The sequence below is a fragment of the Vulpes vulpes genome, chromosome 4 (assembly GCF_048418805.1).
Source record: "Vulpes vulpes isolate BD-2025 chromosome 4, VulVul3, whole genome shotgun sequence".
In the NCBI taxonomy this organism is placed as follows: Eukaryota; Metazoa; Chordata; class Mammalia; order Carnivora; family Canidae; genus Vulpes; species Vulpes vulpes.
Genome location: NC_132783.1, coordinates 27,556,164 through 27,578,480, shown reverse-complemented (window position 1 = coordinate 27,578,480; position 22,317 = coordinate 27,556,164). Strand labels below are relative to the sequence as shown.

At 38.6% G+C, this 22,317-nt stretch overlaps 1 protein-coding gene and 1 long non-coding RNA gene across 6 annotated transcripts in view; one reads left to right on the top strand and one right to left on the bottom strand.

Annotated features, from left to right (window-relative positions):
• SYNPO2 (synaptopodin 2) overlaps window positions 1-5,460 on the top strand; it is a 179,811-nt gene extending 174,351 nt beyond the window's left edge. For both annotated transcript variants that reach the window (XM_026013456.2, XM_072755350.1), the window contains one exon: window positions 1,850-5,460. In XM_026013456.2, coding sequence (XP_025869241.2) covers window positions 1,850-2,389 — 540 coding nt within the window. In that variant the 3' untranslated portion in view covers window positions 2,390-5,460. The remainder of the gene's footprint in view (window positions 1-1,849) is intronic.
• The window catches only part of LOC112930978 (uncharacterized), a 156,768-nt gene that overhangs the window by 38,287 nt on the left and 96,164 nt on the right, over window positions 1-22,317 (bottom strand). The window lies entirely within an intron of this gene.

Below are 22,317 nucleotides of genomic sequence, written 5' to 3'. Positions count from 1 at the left end.
AATGTTAATACTTCTCACAGTTTAGAAAATTCCCTATTGATCCTGTCAAGATACGTAAAGAGTCTCTAAAGTGATCTTCCATGATTGAATAACTTGCCACTGCAAAGCCAACAACAGTACTCTTATATGTTTCTGGAGGGCAAGGACTTCATTTAAATCATCTTTACATTTCCAGACTCATAGATAATCCTGGGAAATATTAGGTGTTCAATAAAATTCTTGTTGAATGAATGAAACCAATGCATGAATCATGTGAAATGGAAATCAAGTCCAAAATGGTAACTCAAATTAGGCTTTTCTCCCCTCCCTGATTATATAGTCCAGAGAACTTATTATTAGATATAGATTAGGATAAAGAGATTAATGAAAACAAGATTTGTTAGGATCCAACCATTATTAGTGAAATTTTAATGATAAAAAAGAGAGAGGCAAGATTCAGTATATTGACCCCTTTATTCTTGATATGCAAACCCAGAATGAACCATCTACCTTTTTTGTAGGTCTAATGGAAAAAAAAACAAACCATACCATTTGAACGTAAGATAGTTTTGTCAAATCCAGGTGTTGGTATTCACTTTAAATTTAAGGACTGGGCAGCCCCGGTGGCTCAGCGGTTTAGCGCCTGCCTTCAGTCCAGGGCGTGATCCTGGAGTCCCAGGATCGAGTCCCATGTCGGGCTCCCTGCATGGAGCCTACTTCTCCCTCTGCCTGTGTCTCTGCCTCTGTGTGTGTGTGTGTGTGTGTCTCTCATGAATAAATAAATAAAATCTTAAAAAAAAATTTAAAGACTGAGTTAAGAAAGAAAAGCTGTGGAAACCGTTTATGAAATTTAGATGCATTTTTAAGCATGAGGATGCTTTCTATTCCAGAAACACACAATGTTACAATACTTTCAAAGTTGACTCATTTCCCTTAGGTGTGTACATTTGCTACTTTCTGCCAGAAGCTTGTCCAAGAGAGTTCATGCAGATGGGACTGTGTGAGGACTTAACGTAGATAACTAGTCTTTAGGGTTCCTAGAAACACAGGGGGGCAAAAAGAGAGAGAATACAGAGCTTTCAATAAATTATATTTCTGCACACTGACAAACCAAACATTTAACATACACAGGGGAATGTTGCAGGGACACAAACTCTCAAGCAAGGAATGTTACCCACATAGAAAGAAGCTAAACACAAATGAAACAAGTAGCAGCAGTATTTCTCTGAGACATAGGCAATATCCCATGCTTAGAAAATGGAAATCCACAGGATCTTCAGCAAAGTATAAATAGATTTTGAGAAGAAAAAAAAATCATCCACTCCATCAGATCAGTAACATTAAATACATCATCTAAGTAGCTCTTGTTTTTGTGTGTGTATGTCAGGGGTGGGGGGTTGATTTATTTGGTGGACCAAAATAAGATAACAGATTGGAAGTCTCTTGGGAAAGGTAAAGAGTCCAGTAGCTCATGGTCTGTTTCTGGGGGTAGTCAAATATGTTTTGTTTATTTTGTATCAGGAAAACAGGACCTGAATGAGCACAGGCTGTGTATATAGATATGATTATGTGGAGGGCAGATAAGTAAGGGTGGCTCCCAGTCATAACAGAGTCCCTGCAGTGGTGGTTGTGCTTAAGAGAGATGGTAGCGATTAGAACTATGGGTTCAGAGATGGAGAGCAATAAGAAACCAAGTCCCAGGCCAGAGCTAATAATACACAAGGCAGAGGCAGCCTGCCTTGGCTTTAGGGCTAAGTATTTTGGGGGTCTGATTTTGTGTTCAGTAATGTTGCCAAGATTACTTTGGAATAACAGTAAATCAGCACAAACCAAAATGAATGAGTTATATTAACATTTTCATTGTTTCTAGCAGATTAGACACTCCCTTTCTCTTCCTGGAAGACCAGTCCCACCCACCATCTCCACAGCATCTCCTTGGATATACCAGCCTGCTTATAACCACTCCAGCAAATCAACTGATGAGCTAGAGAAAGCAAACAAGAGACTAACTCCTTGGGAAGCAGCAGCAAAGTCTCCTCTTGGTCTAGTGGATGATGCCTTTAAGCCCAGAAACATCCAGGAGTCCATTGTGGCAAATGTGGTCTCAGCAGCCAAGAGGAAGGTACTTCCAGGGCGCTCAGAGGATTGGAATGAGAGACTGTCCTATGTTCCTCAAGCCCAGAAGGCCAATGTGAGCTCATTTGCAAGGCAAGAGTATAATGTTGCATCCTCATTTAATAATATGTCTACCAACTACCAGTATGGTTCACAGTTGCCATATGTATATTATAGGCAGCCTTCCAGAAATGATTCTGAAATAATGTCCATGGAAACTAGATCTGATTATTGTCTTTCAATAGCTGATTGCAACTACAACCCACACCCAAGGGGATGGAGACGCCAGACATGAATATTAGAAAAACTGATCATGTGCCATCTATAATAGTAATTTTTGAAATGTTCCTTTGTAGAATGCTTCACTTTTCCAGTAGATTTTGATTCACTTTTGGTCTTGGCTTGTTCTCAGAAGTCATTTATTTGAGTTTCTGTGTGTGTGTGTGTGTGTGTGTGTGTGTGTATGCATGTGTGAGTGATCTCTTCCTTGTCTGCTCATGACAGAGAATTTCTTTGAGGAACAAATTCATTTTCTACATTGATGTGCTGGCACTTATATCTAATTCATAATCTTAATTCCATTTATTCCATTAATATGTGGCAGTCTAGGCAACTAAACACTGCTCATTTAAAGTGATATTAAGTATTTTCTTCTAAGTGTCTTAGTCCAGGAAGGAATTAATGAAACATGATGTACTAATTGTCATTAGCAGTAACAACAAGGAATATAACGTTGGATAATTTTTCAGTGGAGCAAGCCATTGAATGATAATTATATAAAAAAGGATTTCCTTGGTGTTATTTTAAGCATTTCTCTGAAACAGTATCAAAAAACCAATGAAATTCAGTCTTTTAGAACTGAAATATTGGTGTTCTCAGAATGAAAGAAATATTTGACAGAAGATAATTATACAGTTCAGAAGGATTTTTGAGGCAAATTGTGTCATGTATGGGGAATAGAAAGATTTAGGTATAGAATTTATTTTTAATCCATTTAAAGCCAGCAGCCTGAGACAGGAATAGATTCTGGGTTCAGGTATTCTCATTTGTCAATTGAGAAGATCAGATTATTTAATCTCTTACATCCTTAATAACCCTGATATTCTGAGATTCTCTCATTGGTAGAATGGCCTTTGGTGTATTATTCATTTTTTGTTGCTCATCATATAAACATAGGATTAATTTAGGAGTGGGTTAGATCATCAGTGTCACTACCTATGTAATTAAAGGTCCAAAAGGAATTGTTGGGGGACAGGTTTTGTGCTATGTGTTATGTGGAGTGAGGGTTGATGGGAAGAAAAAAAAACTGTTCATGGATTTAAGGAAGTGGTAGATGGATGTGTCTGTTATTATGCAACCGTAGGTCATGACCATTTATTTAGTTACAGAAAACAAAGCCATCATTAGGATGTTCAAAGGAAGCTGAACAGCTGCTTGGTCAATTTCATGACCCATGCCTTGTTAGCACGACCATGAGACAATCAAACACCTGCTCCTTGCTGCCATACCCACAAAGTATTCAGTACAAGGAAATTCAAAGCATCTAACGTCATAGAATTGACAGCATTTTAAAATTAAAAAAAAAATTTTAGGTACTGAAAACTTTCTTAGATTTTTAAATGTGATTGTTTTGCCTTGTTTTGCTCTTTAACTCTTGAATTTATCATTATAATGGTGTCTTTCACAGGATAAAGCTTAAAAAGAAAAAAATTCCAGGGTCAAAGTGATCCCTTATCTTGGAAGTAGAATATAAAAAATCTGAAGAGATGATAGTAAGTTCTATTATTGATGGACCCAATCAGATACTGATTTGTTTAGTTAAAAAGAAAAGAAAAAATGCATACTTCTAAAGCTATATTGTTAAGTTCCCTTAAACTTATATGCTGTCAGTTCTCTCAAATTATAAAACATAATTATTGATGACTCCTAAGACTTTCTATGAAATCTTCAAAATAATGCCTGGTATATTTATCAGTATGTCAGCAAATTCTCAGGAATCCCCTACATAAAAGTCTTATTTGCTTCAAACTTGATGATATTGGCTGAATCATTCTAGATGTCTGCGTCTTAAAATAAGGATCATCTAGCAGAGAAGACTGCCTGACAGGATCAGATCCTATTTTGTTGCTTTCTTTTATAAATGCTAGATAGTGGTTTCCATTATTCTGAGGATTTAATATTGACATTTATTGTATTAGTCACTAAAACTTTCAGAAATTGACATTTATTGTATTAGTCACTAAAACTTTCACTGGACCCAAAATGAAAACACAGACATTTTAAACTTAAACATTATTATAATAAAATAGCCATCCCCATCTTCGGATGTAGTAGATCAAAATTATCTTTGTGTGAAGCTATCTGAGTTTATTCTAGATGTCAAGGGAAAGACAATACATGGCAGGAAAGTTGTACGTGTTTCACTCACAAAGAAATGAACATCTGATATTTTTATTAGAAACTGATATTTTAAGGAGTCATATATTGAAGATAGAATTCTGAAGAAGCAGAAATGCCAATGTCAAATCATCACAGAATGTATTGTGGAAATTGAATCGCCAGTTTATTTAAAAACGAGTAAAGTTAGATTGCTTGGATTCAAGCTAGTGTTTGAGACAGGAGACCTGCCACGCTGATATCCAATTCCTATAGGTAAGAATACCTTATATCTATAAGATAAAAACAGCATTTTAAAAAGAGCTGTTGCTTGTAAATATATATACCACATTTTTTTTATACCACATTTGTTAAGACATTTTTCTACTGTAGCAATCACGTAGGTAGACAGAGGTCCTTTTTTTTTTTTTTACCACAGATTAAAAAGCATGCCCTAAAATGTTACAGATGCCAATTATAGAGACACTAATTTGTCACCTTTCCTACATCTGGAGTTTAAATATCACATCATTGCATGTGTATGAACTATCTGGTATTAAAATGATTTAAATTTTGTTTAGTATTTTTAGTTTTATAGATGCACAGATTTGAGTCCATTTATTTCTGAGTATGTCTCTTATGTTTTGGCACCATCACTCACATTGCAAAGGGTCACTCTATTAGGGCTCAAGCATATATATGTATTAATGAATTGAAACTTTGGATGAAAAATTGTAGCAGATAGGCTCAGTTATTATAATTAGAGATGAATTACAGAAATGTTTATTTTTTCAGAGAAAGTAGATTTTCACATTTGATTTCTATTCAAAGTAGAAGTATCTACACTGTCCACACTTTTCTATTAAAAATGACTATGTTCCCCTGCCAGTTAGATTGACATTTCCAACTGTGTTTATCCCAAAAGACTGTATTTGAAATGCATACTGAATATCAAAACTACATTAGTAATAAAAAAGACTTGAAAATAAACTTAAAGAGTGTTTTAATTTTTCCTTATAAAACATGATTTTGAATTAATTTTCACTCCAAAAAACTGGGATTTGACATACTCCAAATCTGAAAGTTGATATATATCATGATATACATTATATTCTTACTTATATACAGTGCATTGTTAATCTTATCTACTGCATATTTTTGAATTTTAGTTTCTATATTAGCTTCGAGATACATCAAAAGAATTTGATTGCAACATTTTAACTGTAACACTTAAAAACTTTAGAAAACCTTAACCTAAAAATATGGGTCAATTTGACATGTAAGTTAAAAGTTTGAAAAAAAAAAGTTTGGGGTTCAAACATAATATTATTCTTTATTAATTCTTTCCTTCATAGTATGTTGAAAATTACTCTTAAGTATAAGAATAGCCAATGGTATATGACTTGATAACATGTTGGTTGGGTTTCTGAAGCTGCTCTGGACTCACTCAGAGAATCTATCATGTTTGTCATTCCAGAAATGACTTTGGCTCTTCCTCGATGAGATTAAAACTATCACCTGGAACAGCAGCTCCCTGGTCAATTGGTATCATACCAATATCATACCACAGCTTTCTGACTTTTTTTTTTTTTGTAAATTCTGAATAGAATGGCTGTTTTTGGCATTCTGATAAATATTTTTTAGGGACACCGGGTGGTTGAGCGTCTGCCTTCCGCTCAGGTCGTGATCCCAGAGTCCTGGGATCAGAGCTCTGCCTATGTCTCTGCCTCTCTCTCTCTGTGTCTCATGAATAAATTAATAAAGTCTTAAAAAAAAATCTTTCTGGAAACATACTTCAAAAATGAAGACTCTTAAAGATTAAAATGACCCAAGAGTAGTAATACTATATTGTCTTAAGATGCTAATACCATAGAAAAATCCCCTTTTCTCTGAAGAATGCCTAATGCTTAGTAGATCATGAATTTCAAAACATACTTAGGAAGTAGGTAATGTCATTTCCACCTAGAGCCAACAGACAGCCTGAGGCAAGGGCAGTTCAGTTCCCTGGCTCCTTATTGAGCTGCTTCAAAAATAGCCAGTTTCCCCAGTCTATTTACTACCAAAAGTATTTAGTACCAACTACTCCCTTTTCCTCAGTGGTTCTGGAAAACAACACAATTTGTGACTTCTCAAATGTAATAGGACAGTATTTTCCACGAAGGGGCATTTCATTATTTACAGCCTAATAAATTGTGACAGTTTATATTTCTAGGAAGGATCTGGCGATCTCTCTACAAAAATCAAGTAATTGCCAAAAGGGCATTTTAAGAGGAAATGCCTCCAGTAAATCTTGCTGTGGTATTTTTTTCTCTCTGAAGTTGTGAAGATTTGCTATATTGTAACTTCTTTCTCCTTGACTTTTCTATCTCCAGTCTTCATGAATTCTGTCCTCTGCTCCCATCTTGCCCAAGAGGAAAAAGCTTCATTTAACTCTTCAAGGATTTCAAAATTTATATATATATATATATATATATATATATATATATATATATATATATATATTTTTTTTTTTTTTTGGTCAAGTTTTTATTTAAATTCTAGTTAGCGGGATCCCTGGGTGGCGCAGTGGTTTGGCGCTTGCCTTTGGCCCAGGGCGCGATCCTGGAGACCCGGGATCGAATCCCACGTCAGGCTCCCGGTGCATGGAGCCTGCTTCTCCCCCTGCCTATGTCTCTGCCTCTCTCTCTGTCTCTCTGTGACTATCATAAATAAATAAAATTTAAAAAAAAAAATAAATAAATAAAAATAAATTCTAGTTAGCTAATATGTGGTTTCAGAGGTAGACTTTAGTGATTCGTCACTTGCATATAACATCCAGTGCTCATCACATCAACATTTATATTTCTTTTTTTATCTTATTTTATTTTATTTTTTTTAATTCTTTTTAAAGATTTATTTATTTATTCATTCAGAGAGAGCGAAGAGAGAGGCAGAGACACAGGCAGAGGGAGAAGCAGGCTCCATGCAGGAAGCCCAATGAGGGACTTGATCCTGGATCTCCAGGATCACACCCCGGGCTGCAGGCGTTGCTAAACCGCTGCGCCACCGGGGCTGCCCTATATTTCTTTTTTAAAAAAAAATATTTTTTTTCCTTTTTCTTTGAGAGAAAGAGACTGAGCAGGACAGAGAGGAGGGGGGCACAGAGGGAGAGAAAGAAGCAGGCTCCCCACTGAGCAGGGAGCTTGAAGCAGGGTTCTATCCCAGAACCCTGCCATCAGACCTGAGCCAAAGGCAGATACTTAACCGACTGAGCCATCCATCCACCCCAAGATTTGCATTTCTTACTTGAGAGTCTGGAAAAGCTTTATAAAGAATGACTATCTTACCAAGATGATTTGAATATGTGTGAGGTTTGCCCCCAAATTACCAAATAAATTATAATAGAGTATACTGTAGGGACCAAAGGCAGGCCACCCCCCATGATGGGCCACTTTGACATGAAGATTATTTTGAGTTAAAAGTAATCAAACCCCAGCAGATTCAGAAAAAGCTATTTACCTTCCCTCTTGATTGCCTACAAAGAATTTAGATGGATGACCCACTCCAGGAAGAGATTGATCATCACAGGTAACTACATTATAATATGAACTAGGGGTGGTAAACAAGGAGGAATTTAGCAAAATCTGTTTGTTAAAACTCCTCTCTATGTCCCTGTCCCATTGTTTCTTTGTGGCCCAGTGAACATTTATTTACCAAACATTTACTCTTTCTCATCTTCCTGTGAATTTCATTCCTTCCTTTCAAAATCCCCAACCCCTGGGGTTATCTCCTAAAATCAGAAGGACATAATCCTTCATTTAACCTGTCTTTAGAATTTCAGGCCTGTGTGGATATTTCATATGAATGGAATTAAATTTGATTTTCTCCTGCAAATATGTCTCATGTCATTTTGAGTCTTAGCACAACTAGAAGGACTTTGAAAGGCAGAGAAAATTTCTTCCCTCCTGATAATGTAGATAAAGGCAAAATTGTTTTTAAACCCACATTGCCCTTGAAGAACTCTGTCTCCATTACTATGAACATTCAGACGTAGAGATAGGATTCTCCTTAGCCTTTCTTCAACACTACGTTTTCTAGAAAAAATCATTTATTTAGACAATTGAGCTATAGATGTATTCTGCAGGGATATTTTTTCACAAGATACAGTGCATGTGTTAGAAAGTAAAAAGCCATCCTTAAACTAAGGAAAGGACACTGCACTGCCCCTATTCCCCCTTCTATGGAGCAACCATTTTCAGAGCAGTCTAGAAAACCAAACCAGAAGTCAGCAGAAACTTTGCAGCTCCTGGGATTAATCCTTGACCTATCAGGACTAAGCTCATTTCAAAAGATTGCCTTGGTTGTTTTTCCTGTTGATCTATATGTTATTCATACCACAGCTATCTGCTAGACTAGTACACAGGACAGAGAAGAATACTATTTTAAAAATAAATAAATAAAGGGGAGAGGGTTGCATATATTCCCATAACTTATTTGGGCTTTTATGCGTGGTTAAATGCCTCTTTGTCCTTGAATTTAGATGATCTCTCTCTGGTTCCTGTCTACAATAACTACAGCCCTGATCATTAGCAATACAAAATGCCTATTATTTATTGAAGTTGATAATTACTAGAGGGCTGAGAAGAGGAAAAGAGAACACTGATTTTGTGATAGAACAGCTAAACTTCAATGTTCAGCTAAGCCCTAGCATGAACTTGAAAAAGAAAATAACCAAAAAAGAGGGTAGATGTTTCATGTCTTGTAGTGTTCTCCAGTGGTGTTATCTGAAAATCATTTCTCATGGAGACTCAATTGGTTCTTCTACAATATGTTTGAATAAGCGAAGTATCTGGGTTTCTCATATTGCATAAAAAGGAAGACATTAAAAAGGAAATAAGAATTTACTGTTCAAGGTCTAAAATGCTATCATGGGACAGCCCGGGTGGCTCTGTGGTTTAGTGCCACCTTCAGCCCAGGGCATGATCCTGGAGACCCAGGATCGAGTCCCATGTTGGGTTCCCTGCCTGGAGCCTGCTTCTCCCTCTGCCTGTGTCTCTGCCCCCCGCCCCTCTCTCTCTGTGTGTGTGTGTGTGTCTATCATGAAAAAATAAATAAAATCTTAAAAAAAATAAAATAAAATGCTATCATGTAGAAAAAAATCAGAAATAGGAACAAATTCTATATATGTTTTGCCTGAGGAACTTTCAAAAGAATTTGTTACACATTTTTATTTCTCTAGTACCCTGCTATAAAATTATTCTTTTTTAAATAAAATTATTCTTAAAACAAAGCACATTAGAAGAGGTCCATTCCAAAATCAAAAAAAAAGGATATATGTGTGAATTTTAGCCGTGAGTATAAAACAAATATTTTTACTACCATGAAGACACTGATATTTAAAACATGTACACTGCATTCATTTTAAGAAATGTCCCTTTAGGGGGCGCCTGGTGGCTCAGTCAGCTAAGTATCATCTGACTCTGGCTCAGGTCATGGTCTTTGGGTCCTGGAATTGAGCCCTGCATCTGGCTCCCCACTCAGCCTGGAATCAGCTTGTCCATCTCCCCCTGCCCCTCCCCCTGTTCATGCTCTCACACTCTCTCTCTCTCTCAAATAAATAAAATCTTTTTTTTTTTTTTAAGAGAAACCTCCCTTCAGGCATTAAATTACCCATTTTCCCTTAGTTATTATTATTTGAAGTTATCAATGACAACATTGGGGCCTTCATGAAGACATCAGAATTAGCAGGTAATACTTGTTCTTTTTTTTTTTTTAAAGATTTTATTTATTTATTCATGAGAAACACAGAGAAGGAGGCAGAGACATAGACGAGGGAGAAGCAGGCTCCCTGAGGGGAGCACAATGTGGGGCTTGATCCCAGAACTCTGGGATCAAGACCTGAGACAAAGGCAGACACTCAACCACTGAGCTACCCTGGCATCCCATGTAATACTTGTTCTGATTTTTAATTTCTCTGACAAAGGGAAACATTAAATTTTATCAGCATGAGCAGCCAGTAGGTTTAATTAACATTAAATGGTATTTCTGTTCCTGCCCTGGACTTTTTTTCTTGGCACAATGAATATATTTAGAATTAGATTTAAAGTGACAGCAAACTCAAATCCTCTCCCCAAGTAGAAAGCTAATATAAATAGGGTCACCACAGTCTATAGTTATAGACTCTCTGCAGTTTAAGAATAAAGCCCGAGAATGGAGATTGGTATGTCTCAATCAGCAGACCTTTAGTAATTCTTCTAGAATGTACTACTTTTGACAGGGGCTCACAAGGCCTTTCTACTGGCAGCTCCAGAAACTACTGTCAAGAGGAGATGGATTTTTTCATTTATCGAATGATCAGCAGTCCTTTACCTTTTATCACTGTGCCATACCCAATGTTTGCTGCAGGATATATTAATGAATAAAATGTGGCCTCTGTTGCCAGGGAACAAAAATAATTCAACCTTAAGTGTGGAGGGTCCTCACAAAAGGCTTTCTGGAAGAATTTATGGCAGAGTTGAATCTTAAGGCTGAGTAGGAGTAACTGGTAGAGATGAGTACAGCCAAGACCGAGGCCGTTATAGACAGAGGAGTGTACTCCAGGCAGTTCTGTGTTATTCCTAGATAATAAGGTGAGAATCAGAAAGCAGTGGGTTTTATCCTACAGGGAAGGTTCAACTTTTTTTGGTAAAAAGCCATTTAGTAAATACCTTAGGCTTACAGAACCATACGATTTCAACTCCGCTCTGCAAAAGCAGCCATGGCCAGTATGAAACAAATGAACATGGCTTAATAAAATGTTATTTATGAACATTATAACTGGACTTTCATATAATTTTCACAAGTCATGAAATCTTCTTAAAATATTTTTTTCGAGTAGTTAAAAATGGACAAGCTATTTGTAAATTCACTGTCTGTACAAAAATAAGTGTTAGGCCAAATTTAGCTCCTTGGCTGTAGTTTGCTGATTCCTTCTGTAGGGCAACAATGGGGCACTATTAAAGGATTTTAAACAAGGAACTGGCATGATCTAGCCTTATTGTAGGAAGTTTATTCTGGCAGCACTGGGGAAGATAGATTTGAGAGGGTGGCACAAGGGGAAAGGAGGACACAGAGCTGTCCATTCTTCCTGTGTGAAAAGGCAGGCACCGTTTGCCCTCTAGAACACTGTGTAATAAATCATCAACCCTAAATCACCCCAAAGTGTCCCTTCCTTCCCTCATTACTACCTGTTCCTCTCTTTGTCACTGTGCCTCCTCCTATCCCCAACCCAAGCACACATTGTGATTGCCAGCTGGCTTCCTCTTTCAAATTGTCCCAACAGAGCAGAGAACAGGGAACTGTATCAAAAGAATCACTCCCAGCAATCCATTTCCCTAACTTCTGGGAAGATGGTGATGGCTGAGCGAGTGCTAGAATGACCCAACCTTCCTGCAAGCCATCAATACGTGTTACAGATGTGGTCACAATCTTTGCAACAGTTGTTTTCTTATTGACAGAAATAAGTTTTTTTCTTTTCTTTTCCTTTCTTTTCCTTTCTTTTCTTTTCTTTTTTTTTTCTTTTCTTTTTGCATTTGACAGATATAGGGATGCCATATCATAAAACTAAACCAATTAGCTTCTTTTCTTGTATCATGATTGAAGACTTTGTCTTTTGCTAAATAGTCTGGATTTCAAAGCATTTCAAATTAAACATGCCACAAAAATGCTTTGAAGCAAAAGATTATTTTCAAGAGATTAAGAACTAAAATGGGAATATTTTAGGGAGTTTTTCAAAATTCACTGTTCTGTGAAAGAGAGGTATATGCAGAACAACCTCCAAAGGTCAAAAGAGTCACAGGACCGAAGAAAAAGACTGGCAAATCCAACTTGACAGGAAATGGTTTATGAAGGGCATTTATGGAGAAAGTATGCCTTGGGTGGCTGCAAGACCAGTAGCTCTCCATAATCCTGGTAGAGCTCAGCAAACCCACCTCCCATCAAATCCCCAGAGGCTGGGGAGTCTGTGCTGCTGGACCATGTGGGAGGAGTTATCTGAGGAGACTTGTGTGTCATAATCACATCTCCAGAGCACACTGAAGATGTTATGCCTCAAGGATATACTTAAGGGTGTGGTTAAACAAAAATTGTGTGTGTGTGTGTGTGTGTGTGTTGGTAGGAGAGGAGGATTGTGCTCAAGGCTTCAGGTCATCAGGTACTCATCATGGCAGATTTGTCCAACATGGCATCAGTCATTCACAGACTATTAAAATTAGAAGAGGACCTAGTGATTGTGTAATAAAATACAGGAAGGATTTTAAAAAACCAAAATAAGCTTCAGGTTCTCTTTCCTTCAATGTCGTGTTCTTTCTTCAAAGAACTGATTACAAAAAATAAAAAAATAAAAAAAATAAAAAAATAAAAAAATAAAAAAAGAACTGATTACAGAGCTTTTTTAACCCAACATAGGCTAGATTTAAGATGGCACTGTTATCCTGCTTTTGGTATAATGCCATTTCCAAACATTAATGTTGCTCTATTATTAATTTCATTTTAAGCTCTTAAGGCACTTAATGTTTATAGACCTGAGCAAATGTTATGTAGTTCTAGACATGGGCCATGTCAACATCCCCCCTCCTTCCTGTTTTACAGACAGAGATGATGTCATTGGCAATTGATGGAACAGCTTTATGTGGCACTATGTCATTATCTCCATTCTGAAATCCTTCCAAAATGTAGAAACATAGAGTGAAGAAGAACACAGTAGTGGAAGATGTATAATAATGTGTACTTCTAAAAGAGTAAAACAGAAAAAGCCAGAGTTGTCTACAATAGTAACCCATTCTAACTAAAGTAGCTATGTAATCTGGAAATTGCCAAGCTGTTATACCCACACAAATAGTTCAAGCTCAAGCAAGATGTGAAAATCTTTCAACAGAATGATATGTGAAAAGTTACGACACACAGAAATTTGTAAGAATTTCATGATTGTTGATTTTCAAAATCAGAAAATATCTTAGAGTGTCATAAAAACCAGACAATTCTAAAAAAATAAAAATTAAACACCAGACAATTCTGCTACATTATCTTCTGACCTATTGTGACTTCATCATATATGTCACTCTAAATGAAGCTTCCTAAATATGGCAAGCTGAATATCTGCATGGGAGACCTAATGGTTGCTAATCTACTTTCATAGAATCATCACAAATCTTATTTACATAAGCAAGGAAAAACTTAAGTAGTGATTTATTTGAAATAATTTGCTTGAATTGTTATTCTCATTTACTGCACTTATCCAACCACTCATCAGGAATGTATTATGTACTTTTTAGGTATTAAGCATTCTACTAGTCATAAGAATGATGCTGATGACGATGATGACGACGATGATGATGGTGATGACGGCCACTTTTCATAGGCACTCACGATGTACCAAAACCTATACTAAAAACTTCGACTTTATTGTCTCATTTAATCTTATCTTTTGGCAGTTGGTATTGTTATTATCCCCATTTTACAGATGAAGAGACAGAGACACAGAATGCATAAATAACTGACAGTCACACCACTAGAAAGTAGTAGATCAGGGATGTGAATTGAATTATTCCAGGGATGCCTGCGTGGCTCAGCGGTTGAGCATCTGCCTTTGGCTCAGGGCGTGATCCTGGGATCAGGGATCCTGTCCCACATCTGGCTCCCTGTGAGGAGCCTGCTTCTTCCTCTGCCTGTGTCTCTGCCTCTCTATCTCTTGTGAATAAATACATAAATCTTAAAAAAAAAAAAGAATTGTTCTATAGTCCATTCTTTTTTTTTAAAGATTTATTTATTTATTTATGAGAGAGATACAGAGAGAGAGAGAAAGAGAGAGAGAATGTCTATATGCACATGATAAAAAGATGTAGATGGCATGGTATCTCCATGTTTGGGAAACTAGGCAGATAAACCTATGACAAAAGAAACATTCTAAGGCATATATGGGATCATAATGCTGAAAGGGATTGTAGAGATTATCTAGTCAAAACTCTCCGTTTATAGAAAGGAAACTGAGACCTACCCAGAACAAAATGGCCAAGGTCACCCAATGGAGTACAGAAGTACTTGGCTCCTGTGCCACTCACCAAGTCCAGGTCCTCATCACCTGTCACCTGAACTATTAAAATAGCATCAGACCATGTCTCTCTGTCTCCAGTTCCATCTTTCTTTCTATCCCAATCATATTTCTAAAAATCACATCTGTTAATGTTGAATTACTTAAACTCTTCAAAAAATGCTTTTCTCGGGGCATGTGGGTGGCTCAGCAGTTGAGCACCTGCCTTCAGCTTGGGGCATAATCCCAGGTCGGGGGGTCGAGTCCCGCAGGAGCCTGCTTCTCCCTCTGCCTATGTCTCCGCTTCTTTCTCCATGTCTCTCATGAATAAATAAAATCTTTTTAAAAAATGTTTTTCTCTTCCTTCTTCCTGAAGGCCTGCCCCCTATCTTATCAAGCACCAATCTATCCTTCCATTCCACTTCCCACCACTGCTCCAGCTGCTCAACAGACAATTCATTCCCACAATCCTGCTGTTCATATTCTTTTCCTTATGTATCCGAGCATGTTCTTCCCTTTGTCTAAAATACCCTTCTTTCCTAGCCTATCGACTTGTTCATTCTTTAAGAATTAGCTCAGGTATCACTCACTTAAGCATTTAATTCTCCAAATTACCACTCACTCCCTCTCCCTTGCATTTCCATAATACTTCCCTTATACCTAAAGTTAGAGATGATGACTTTTTCACCTTTTCATCTAATACCTAGTGCATTTAAAAATGAGGGACAGGGATTGAAGAAGGTCAAGGATAAAAGCAGGAAGACCAGCTAGCTAGCAAGCTCTTACAAAGTGCAGGCAAACTGTGGTTAAAGTGGAGTCACTAGAGATGGGAAAAAAAACACAGACAGAATATAATTCTATTTGGAAGATAGACTCACCAGGTCTTGGAAACTTCTTGAATGTGGGCAGTAAAAAAAAGGGAGGCGTTACAGTTTATTTTTAGATTTTATGGTTTGAACCATTACATGGATGGCATTATGTTTTACTGGGACGAAGAAGACTCAAGTGAGAAATTTAGGAGGGAAAATTAAAAATATGTCCATATTTGGACTTACTGAATTAAGTATGGACATTTTAGGCTTTACTGTGGAAAACTGTTCATAAAGTAAAAGAGCCACCAGATAACAATAATAATAGCTACAAATCATTGGGATTGCTCAACATGTGCCAGATTTGGTTTACATATGAAGTCATATAGTCTCCACAATCACCCTATAAGGAAGTTACTACTGTGACTTCCATTTTATAGACGAGGAAAGTAAGGAATGAAATGGTCAAGTTACCTCCCTGAGATCTCACATTTGTCAGTGGAAGATTAGGATTCAAATGCAGGCAGTCTGACTCCAGATCCTGGCCTTTTTATTCTTGGCATCCAAAAGACTAATGACCCAGTACCAGGATTCCTGAATAAATTATTTCTGGATAAAACCAACTCATTTCTGAATAAAACCAACAGGAAGCAAACACAACTCTCCACATACTACGTGGCAAGATTTACTAAACACTGATTTTAAGAAATGACAGTCCTGTTGCTGGGGCCAAATAACTTTTATCATGTACACCCATATAGAAATGGCATCATGTAGAAGGACCAAGTAGGGATCAACAATGACTTCTCCCAGGGGATTAACTGGATTCCCCATCTAGCTCTCTTGCCTGGAGGCAATTGCGGGCAGACACCCACTTACATCCACAGTTATTGCTTGAGAAACTGTTTACTGACCATCTGTAATGAGTCAGACCAACTGAAACTATTTACTGACGATCTATAATGTAACTGACATGGAATAAGCATGTGCTAGACTACACACACTCACTTCACAGAGCTTCTAACTAGAGAGGGAGACAAAAAATTCATCGGTCAGTCAATCTACCCATTGAAATAGCTGTGATATGGGCAGGAGGACCCAATCCTCTGGAGAAATTATATTTGAGCATAGACCTGAAAAGGGAGGGAGGATTAAACTGAAAGCAGCTCAAAATTTCTTAGCTAGAGAAGAGAAGAAGCTAGCAGAGCACTTTGGAAATGACATAGGAGCATTTGTGCCATTCGACACAGGGCGTTTTCCAGAACTTCCAAACACAGCAAATACAGGAATGGCCTTTGCCTGCTGTAAACATCAGTGCTCTGTCCCAGGCCACCTGCTCTTCTCTCTCTAGGGTCCTCACCTGGTAATACAGTTGACAACCACCTGAATCATTCCCACATACACTGTGGCGATGGATGATCCATATTCAAGTCTAACTTGAATGATCTCATTGGCTCCATCCTTGAGTCTATTTACTTATTAGATTTCACCACTTGAGTGATTCCAGAACACCACTGATGGAATGCTTGCAGAAGAGACTTCACCCTCTTCCCACTCAGTGCCCACTTCCTCTCCACACTCCCTGGTGCCACCAGCCACCCATCCGACTGCTAAGGACAGGACTGGACACATTGCCCAGGTTTTTCTCGTCACGTGAACCCTCATTCAACATATAGATCATCAAACTGTGAGTCCCCTCTTCGTAGTGTTTCTCATTATCTGCCTCACCCTCCTGCAGGCCTATCGCTGCGCCTGCTCAGAGGGTTATACTTGCACCTTATGACCTTATACTAAGATGACTGCAGTGAGGTCCTAAGGTCTTGCTGCCTACATCCTCAATCTGTTTTTCATTCAAGTGCCAAAATAATAGTACAAAAACGTACATGGAGTTATTGCCTTTCAAGCCATTAATGGCCTCTGTGGTTTACAGGCTAAAGTCCAAACTCCTGTGCATCCCTCTGGTATTTCCCACCTTCTGGCCTTTAAAGCTTCTGTCTTGCTAACAGCCTTTCTTGCTCTCTCTCCTCCGGCTGTACCAAACCACATAAGGAGTTCCTTCGACTCCTTATGTGGTTTCAAACCTCCACGCTCTGGCTCACACTGCTTTCCGCTTGAAATGCCTTTCAACACCATCCCCACACCTTTACTCATCTTTCTAGTCTCCATTCACAGAATGACCTGTCCCTGAAGCTTTTTGTGATAGCTGTGCCTCTGCCCCAGATAGAACTGACTTTCTCCTTCTTTACGTTCCCACTGCTTCCAGGGCAGACCATTTCAACAGCACTTTTGTCGTGGTGATCCCATTGGTGCGGCACAAGGTCTGCCGGATGGTTTCCTAGGCACAAACACGATTCTTTGACCAATACTTACTATCCACCCTAAGTAGTGCTGTGGCCAAATGCTAGAAAAGTGGAAAAAGCAAATAAAACAATCTTTTGCCTTCACGATCTATTTGTGGTCATAAAATTAAACCTTTCAGAATTGAAAGCTCTCCCAGAATTTAGCCTGAAGCTAATAGAATTTTAGCTAGTTTAATGTAGTTTAAGGGACCTGATTTAGAGAGGCCTCTTTTAAAGTCCTGCGCTAATTTTATTTTTTTAAATTTCAGGTCATTTGTTCTTCAAGGGGGTCTTCACATCGTATGCATTGCAGGCCCCACACAATCTGCGGCTATCCCTGGCTCCAGGACTTGGACCATTATCTGTGGTCAGGAATTTTTGTAAACAAAGCTTAAAGAAAAATCAATAGTGATTGAGGAGGGTTGACGGGCGGTGGCACAGGTTTGTTTCCTCTTGGGCTGGCTCTGAGTGTTGAATGGGAGTGACTCAAAGCCTCCTCTTGCGAGTCCCTTGGAGTAAAGCAGGAGGGTGATCAGCCTCTGAGTCTCCTATAGTCTCCCTCCTCTCCTGTCACCCAGAACCCTAAAAAAGGAGTGACTTAGAAAACAAGGAAAGAAAAAGATAACACTTCAAGAATAGCAGAATACTGGGGCACCTGGGTTGCTCACTGGTTCAGCGTCTCCCTTTGGTTCAGGTTGTGATCCTGGGATTCTGTGATCAATCGAGTCCCACATCGGGCTCCCTGCAGGGAACCTGCTTCTCCCTCTGCCTGTGTCTCTGCCTTTCTCTCTGTGTCTCTCATGAATAAATATATAAATAAATAAATAATAAAAGAATAGCAGAATATCATGGTTCTGATCTACCAACTGAAAATGTATCACTGCAGCTTACTCAATGACACCAGGTTCATAGGGATCCTGTGCCATGGCTGCAGTTTCAGAGTAAAACATGTTTGTTGTGTTTGGGAAATGAGGAGAAGAGGGAGTTAGAGGCAAGAGAAAAAGAGAAGAACATGTGACAAAGGCGAGGAACATGACTAATGCGTTCCATTCTTCCTTCTGTCACTTGTGGCTTCCCTGAGCATGGAGAAAAGGAATAATGGGCGGGGACCCGTCATACACATTCCTTCTCCCAACCCCACCCCTCCTTCAGCATTTCCTTCAGAAGCAAGTCAGGCCCTGGCACAATAGCTCCATGTGGCAATAGGGAGAAAAAGTAATACATGGACTGGTAGTTGGGGGTGGGGGATCTGAGTCCCGTTCCTGGTGTGGCTTGAGCAGGATTCAAATTCTGAGGCCCAAGCACAGAGAAGAGTATCCTGTCACCACCGCTCTCATTCTGCAATTCATATAACATTTAAGTGTTTTTAAATGACACATAGCTTATGCTGAAATTATGATAACTGTTTTTCTATATTTTGTCATCTTTACATACTGGACATGCTGAGTCCAGCCAGACTTTCTCCCTCCTCCGCCCCCATATGTGTTGGTTTTGCCTATTCTAACTCCATTCCGGTCCCTATCGATGGTGTGACTTTAGGAGAGTCCCTTACCACTCTGGGTCTGGTTACCTATCTGTAAGGTTGGTATGTCATGTTCCTTTAATTCCAGAATCTATTAGAATTCTCTTTAATCTTTCAAAACAAAACAATTTAAAATACTTCTGCTCTGGCTTGTGTGTTCTAATGACTTGTACAGGGTAGAGAATTCTGGTCTGGATGAAAGAGCACATCCTGTGTATGCAGTGATACATCTGATTTTACTCATTCTACAAATATTCACTGGATACCTACCATTTAATAGCTGCTGAGTGTAGAGTGATGAGCAAAGTAGATAATTCCTTGCATTGTCTAGTTGACTTCCATAGCAGTGAAGCCTGGGATCAGCACAGGTGTCTGGTTTCCAGAACCCACCTCCTAATCACAGTCTAGAACGGTGGTGAGGAACATGACTGCAGTCACATGTCCTGGGCTCAAATCCCAGTTCTATCACTTTCTTGCTTGGTGTCCTTGAGCAAGTTTCTTAACCTCTCTGTCCTGCTATCTCCTATCTTTAAAACCAGGTTCACAATAGCAAGTCCACATGCCCACAATGTATCTCCTGAAATATCTAGGTCATTGGCATGACTCTCATGATAGACCTTGTGCAGCTGCTCAGGAGCAGAGATGGTGGGCTCAGAGAGACTGCTGCAAGCCTGCTCTACAGCCCATGCCTAGACTTTGGCCAAAGTGGGAAGGAGATTCTCTCCCCAGTTTGTGTCTTACTCTGGCATCTGGGTTATGCCACATTACCCTAATGTCATTCGGAGTTTTTAGAGGAAAAGCCTTTTTAGTTTTTATTCAAGGCTTATTCTATCTTCCCCACCCTCTCCGCTCTGGTTGAAAACTATCCTTGGGGGCTTAAATTAGGAGATCATGTGTAATGTAACCTGGATTTCATCTGTTCCCTCATCCTTCTCTTTGAGTTCCCCAACCTCCGCCTCCACCAAAAAAAGTAATGAATCTACTTCATAAAAATTATTGCTGAGAACTGTGGACTTTTTATAAGATTTTATGGAAAATAAAAAAAAAAAAAGGAAGAGGTCATTAATAGCTAATAGCACATACTCTACAGCTGACCACTTGAAAATTCCTCATAGGAATTTTCTATTTTTCTTCTCCAGATTCCCCTTTCCTGCCAGGTTACTAGCAAAGGTGTCCCTTCCAAAAGGGACCGGCCTCATTGCGCCACCCTTCCATTACCAGTACCCTCCCTCCTTAGAAGGTGGGGGGTAAGGGTAGGGGTTAAAAACACCAACAAGCTATAACTCTGCTGGAGATAAAATGCTGGATGACAGGTTATATTTTCTTCTCATCTTATCCTCCAAGCAACCGTACTGTTTGCAACTCAAAGTTGTGCCAAGTGCACTTAATTTTCACCATTGTCCTTCAAGTTTCAAACTTTTGGGATCATTCTTTCTTACCTCCCTGCAACCCCAACAACCCTGCAACTCCACAGCCCAAACAACTCTGCTGCCTACATTCCTACAATAGCACCCCAACTTGACTTGACTTATCACTCAGCATAATTCATTTAAATTTCCTATTTTGCATGTCCTCTAGTAGAATATAAGTTCTGTGAAAGCAGGGATTGGGGCTGTTGCATCCCCAGTACCCCACACAGTTCTTGACCCAAACTAGGAACTCAATTTGTATTTGTTGAATTAAGGAATGAATGAACAACATAGACTTTAGTATTAGTGATCCTCATTATAAAGTAATACATGTCATGGCCTTCGTGATCAATCTCAAATGTTGGAAAACTGCTTTTATAATATTCATTTAGGTCATGGTTAACTTCAGAACTCTCTTCTTCCCAGTAACTCTGACAGGGATCCATAAAAGATGCCAATATGAATTTATTTCCTTTTTCACTGACTTTCTTCTTTCTTTTGTCCCTTCTAGCCATAAAGCAAAACTCCCCTATCTACATGCTCTGGAGGCAAATGGACATGGGTTTGAAACCTCCTTTGACCACTTACTAGCTTTATGGTCTTGAAAAATTAATGTCTTTCAGTTTCATTTTTCTTACTATATGATGAAGATATCTATATCCACATTGTCAGACTGTCAGAGAATTAAGGCATACAACTAAGGTCTCCTGATTCATGACAGAGCTTTGGTAAATATGAAACCTATTAAACCTCTCTATTCACCGCTTTCGGTAACTCCATTATTACTCTACCCCGAAAACTCAAAAGCCTCAAAACGCGCATCGCTTGATTTTTCTGTGCCTTTTGCAATTTGCAATTTGTGATTCTCTGCTGCCCCATCTCTCACTCCAACATCCCCCGTCCCCAGAGCTGCGTGTAAGACTTTTTTTAAACTTAGCATTTCACTGTGATACATTTAGGTATAGGTATCATTTTATATATCTTACTTGGGCTTCTTTAGTTTTCCTGATATCTCTTATTAGGTCTCAATCATTATATTTTCAGAAAACACTGCTGTTGGGACAGTTGGACATTCTCCGTCTTCTCCTTCTGGGATGGTGACTAGATTTATTTTGGATTAAGGCTGCTTTTCTTTTATCCTCTGCTTTTTAACCTTCCTTCTCATTTACTCACTGAACTGGTAACATCTTCAGGTGTAGAGTTTTAATTCTCTTGTGAACTGGTCTAAACCCACTATTGAGGGGATCCCTGGGTGGCTCAGCGGTTTAGCACCTGCCTTTGGCCCGGGGCGTGATCCTGGGGCCCCAGGATCGAGTCCTGCGTCAGGCTCCCAGCATGGAGTCTGCTTCTCCTTCTGCCTGTGTCTCTGCCCCCCTCTCTCTCTCTTTCTATGTCTATCATAAATGAATAAATAAAATCTTAAAAAAAATAAAAAAATAAACCCACTATTGAACTCATACATTTAGTTCTTCATTTCACTATGTTTTATTTCTGTAGGCTCTGTTTTAATTGTGCTTGCTCTTTACTCATAATTTAAAAACTCTTATTTTTTTGTTTCTTAAAATCTGTAATTCATACTTCTTTTAACATATGTGTCTATTAACTCCAAAATGTTTACAGACCTCTCTGTCTCTTGTCTGTTGGCTCTCACTCTTGATATTTTGTTTCCTTATGTGTTTTGTTTTTAATGAGTTGTTCCTATTCCTTGGGCTTTTATTGATGG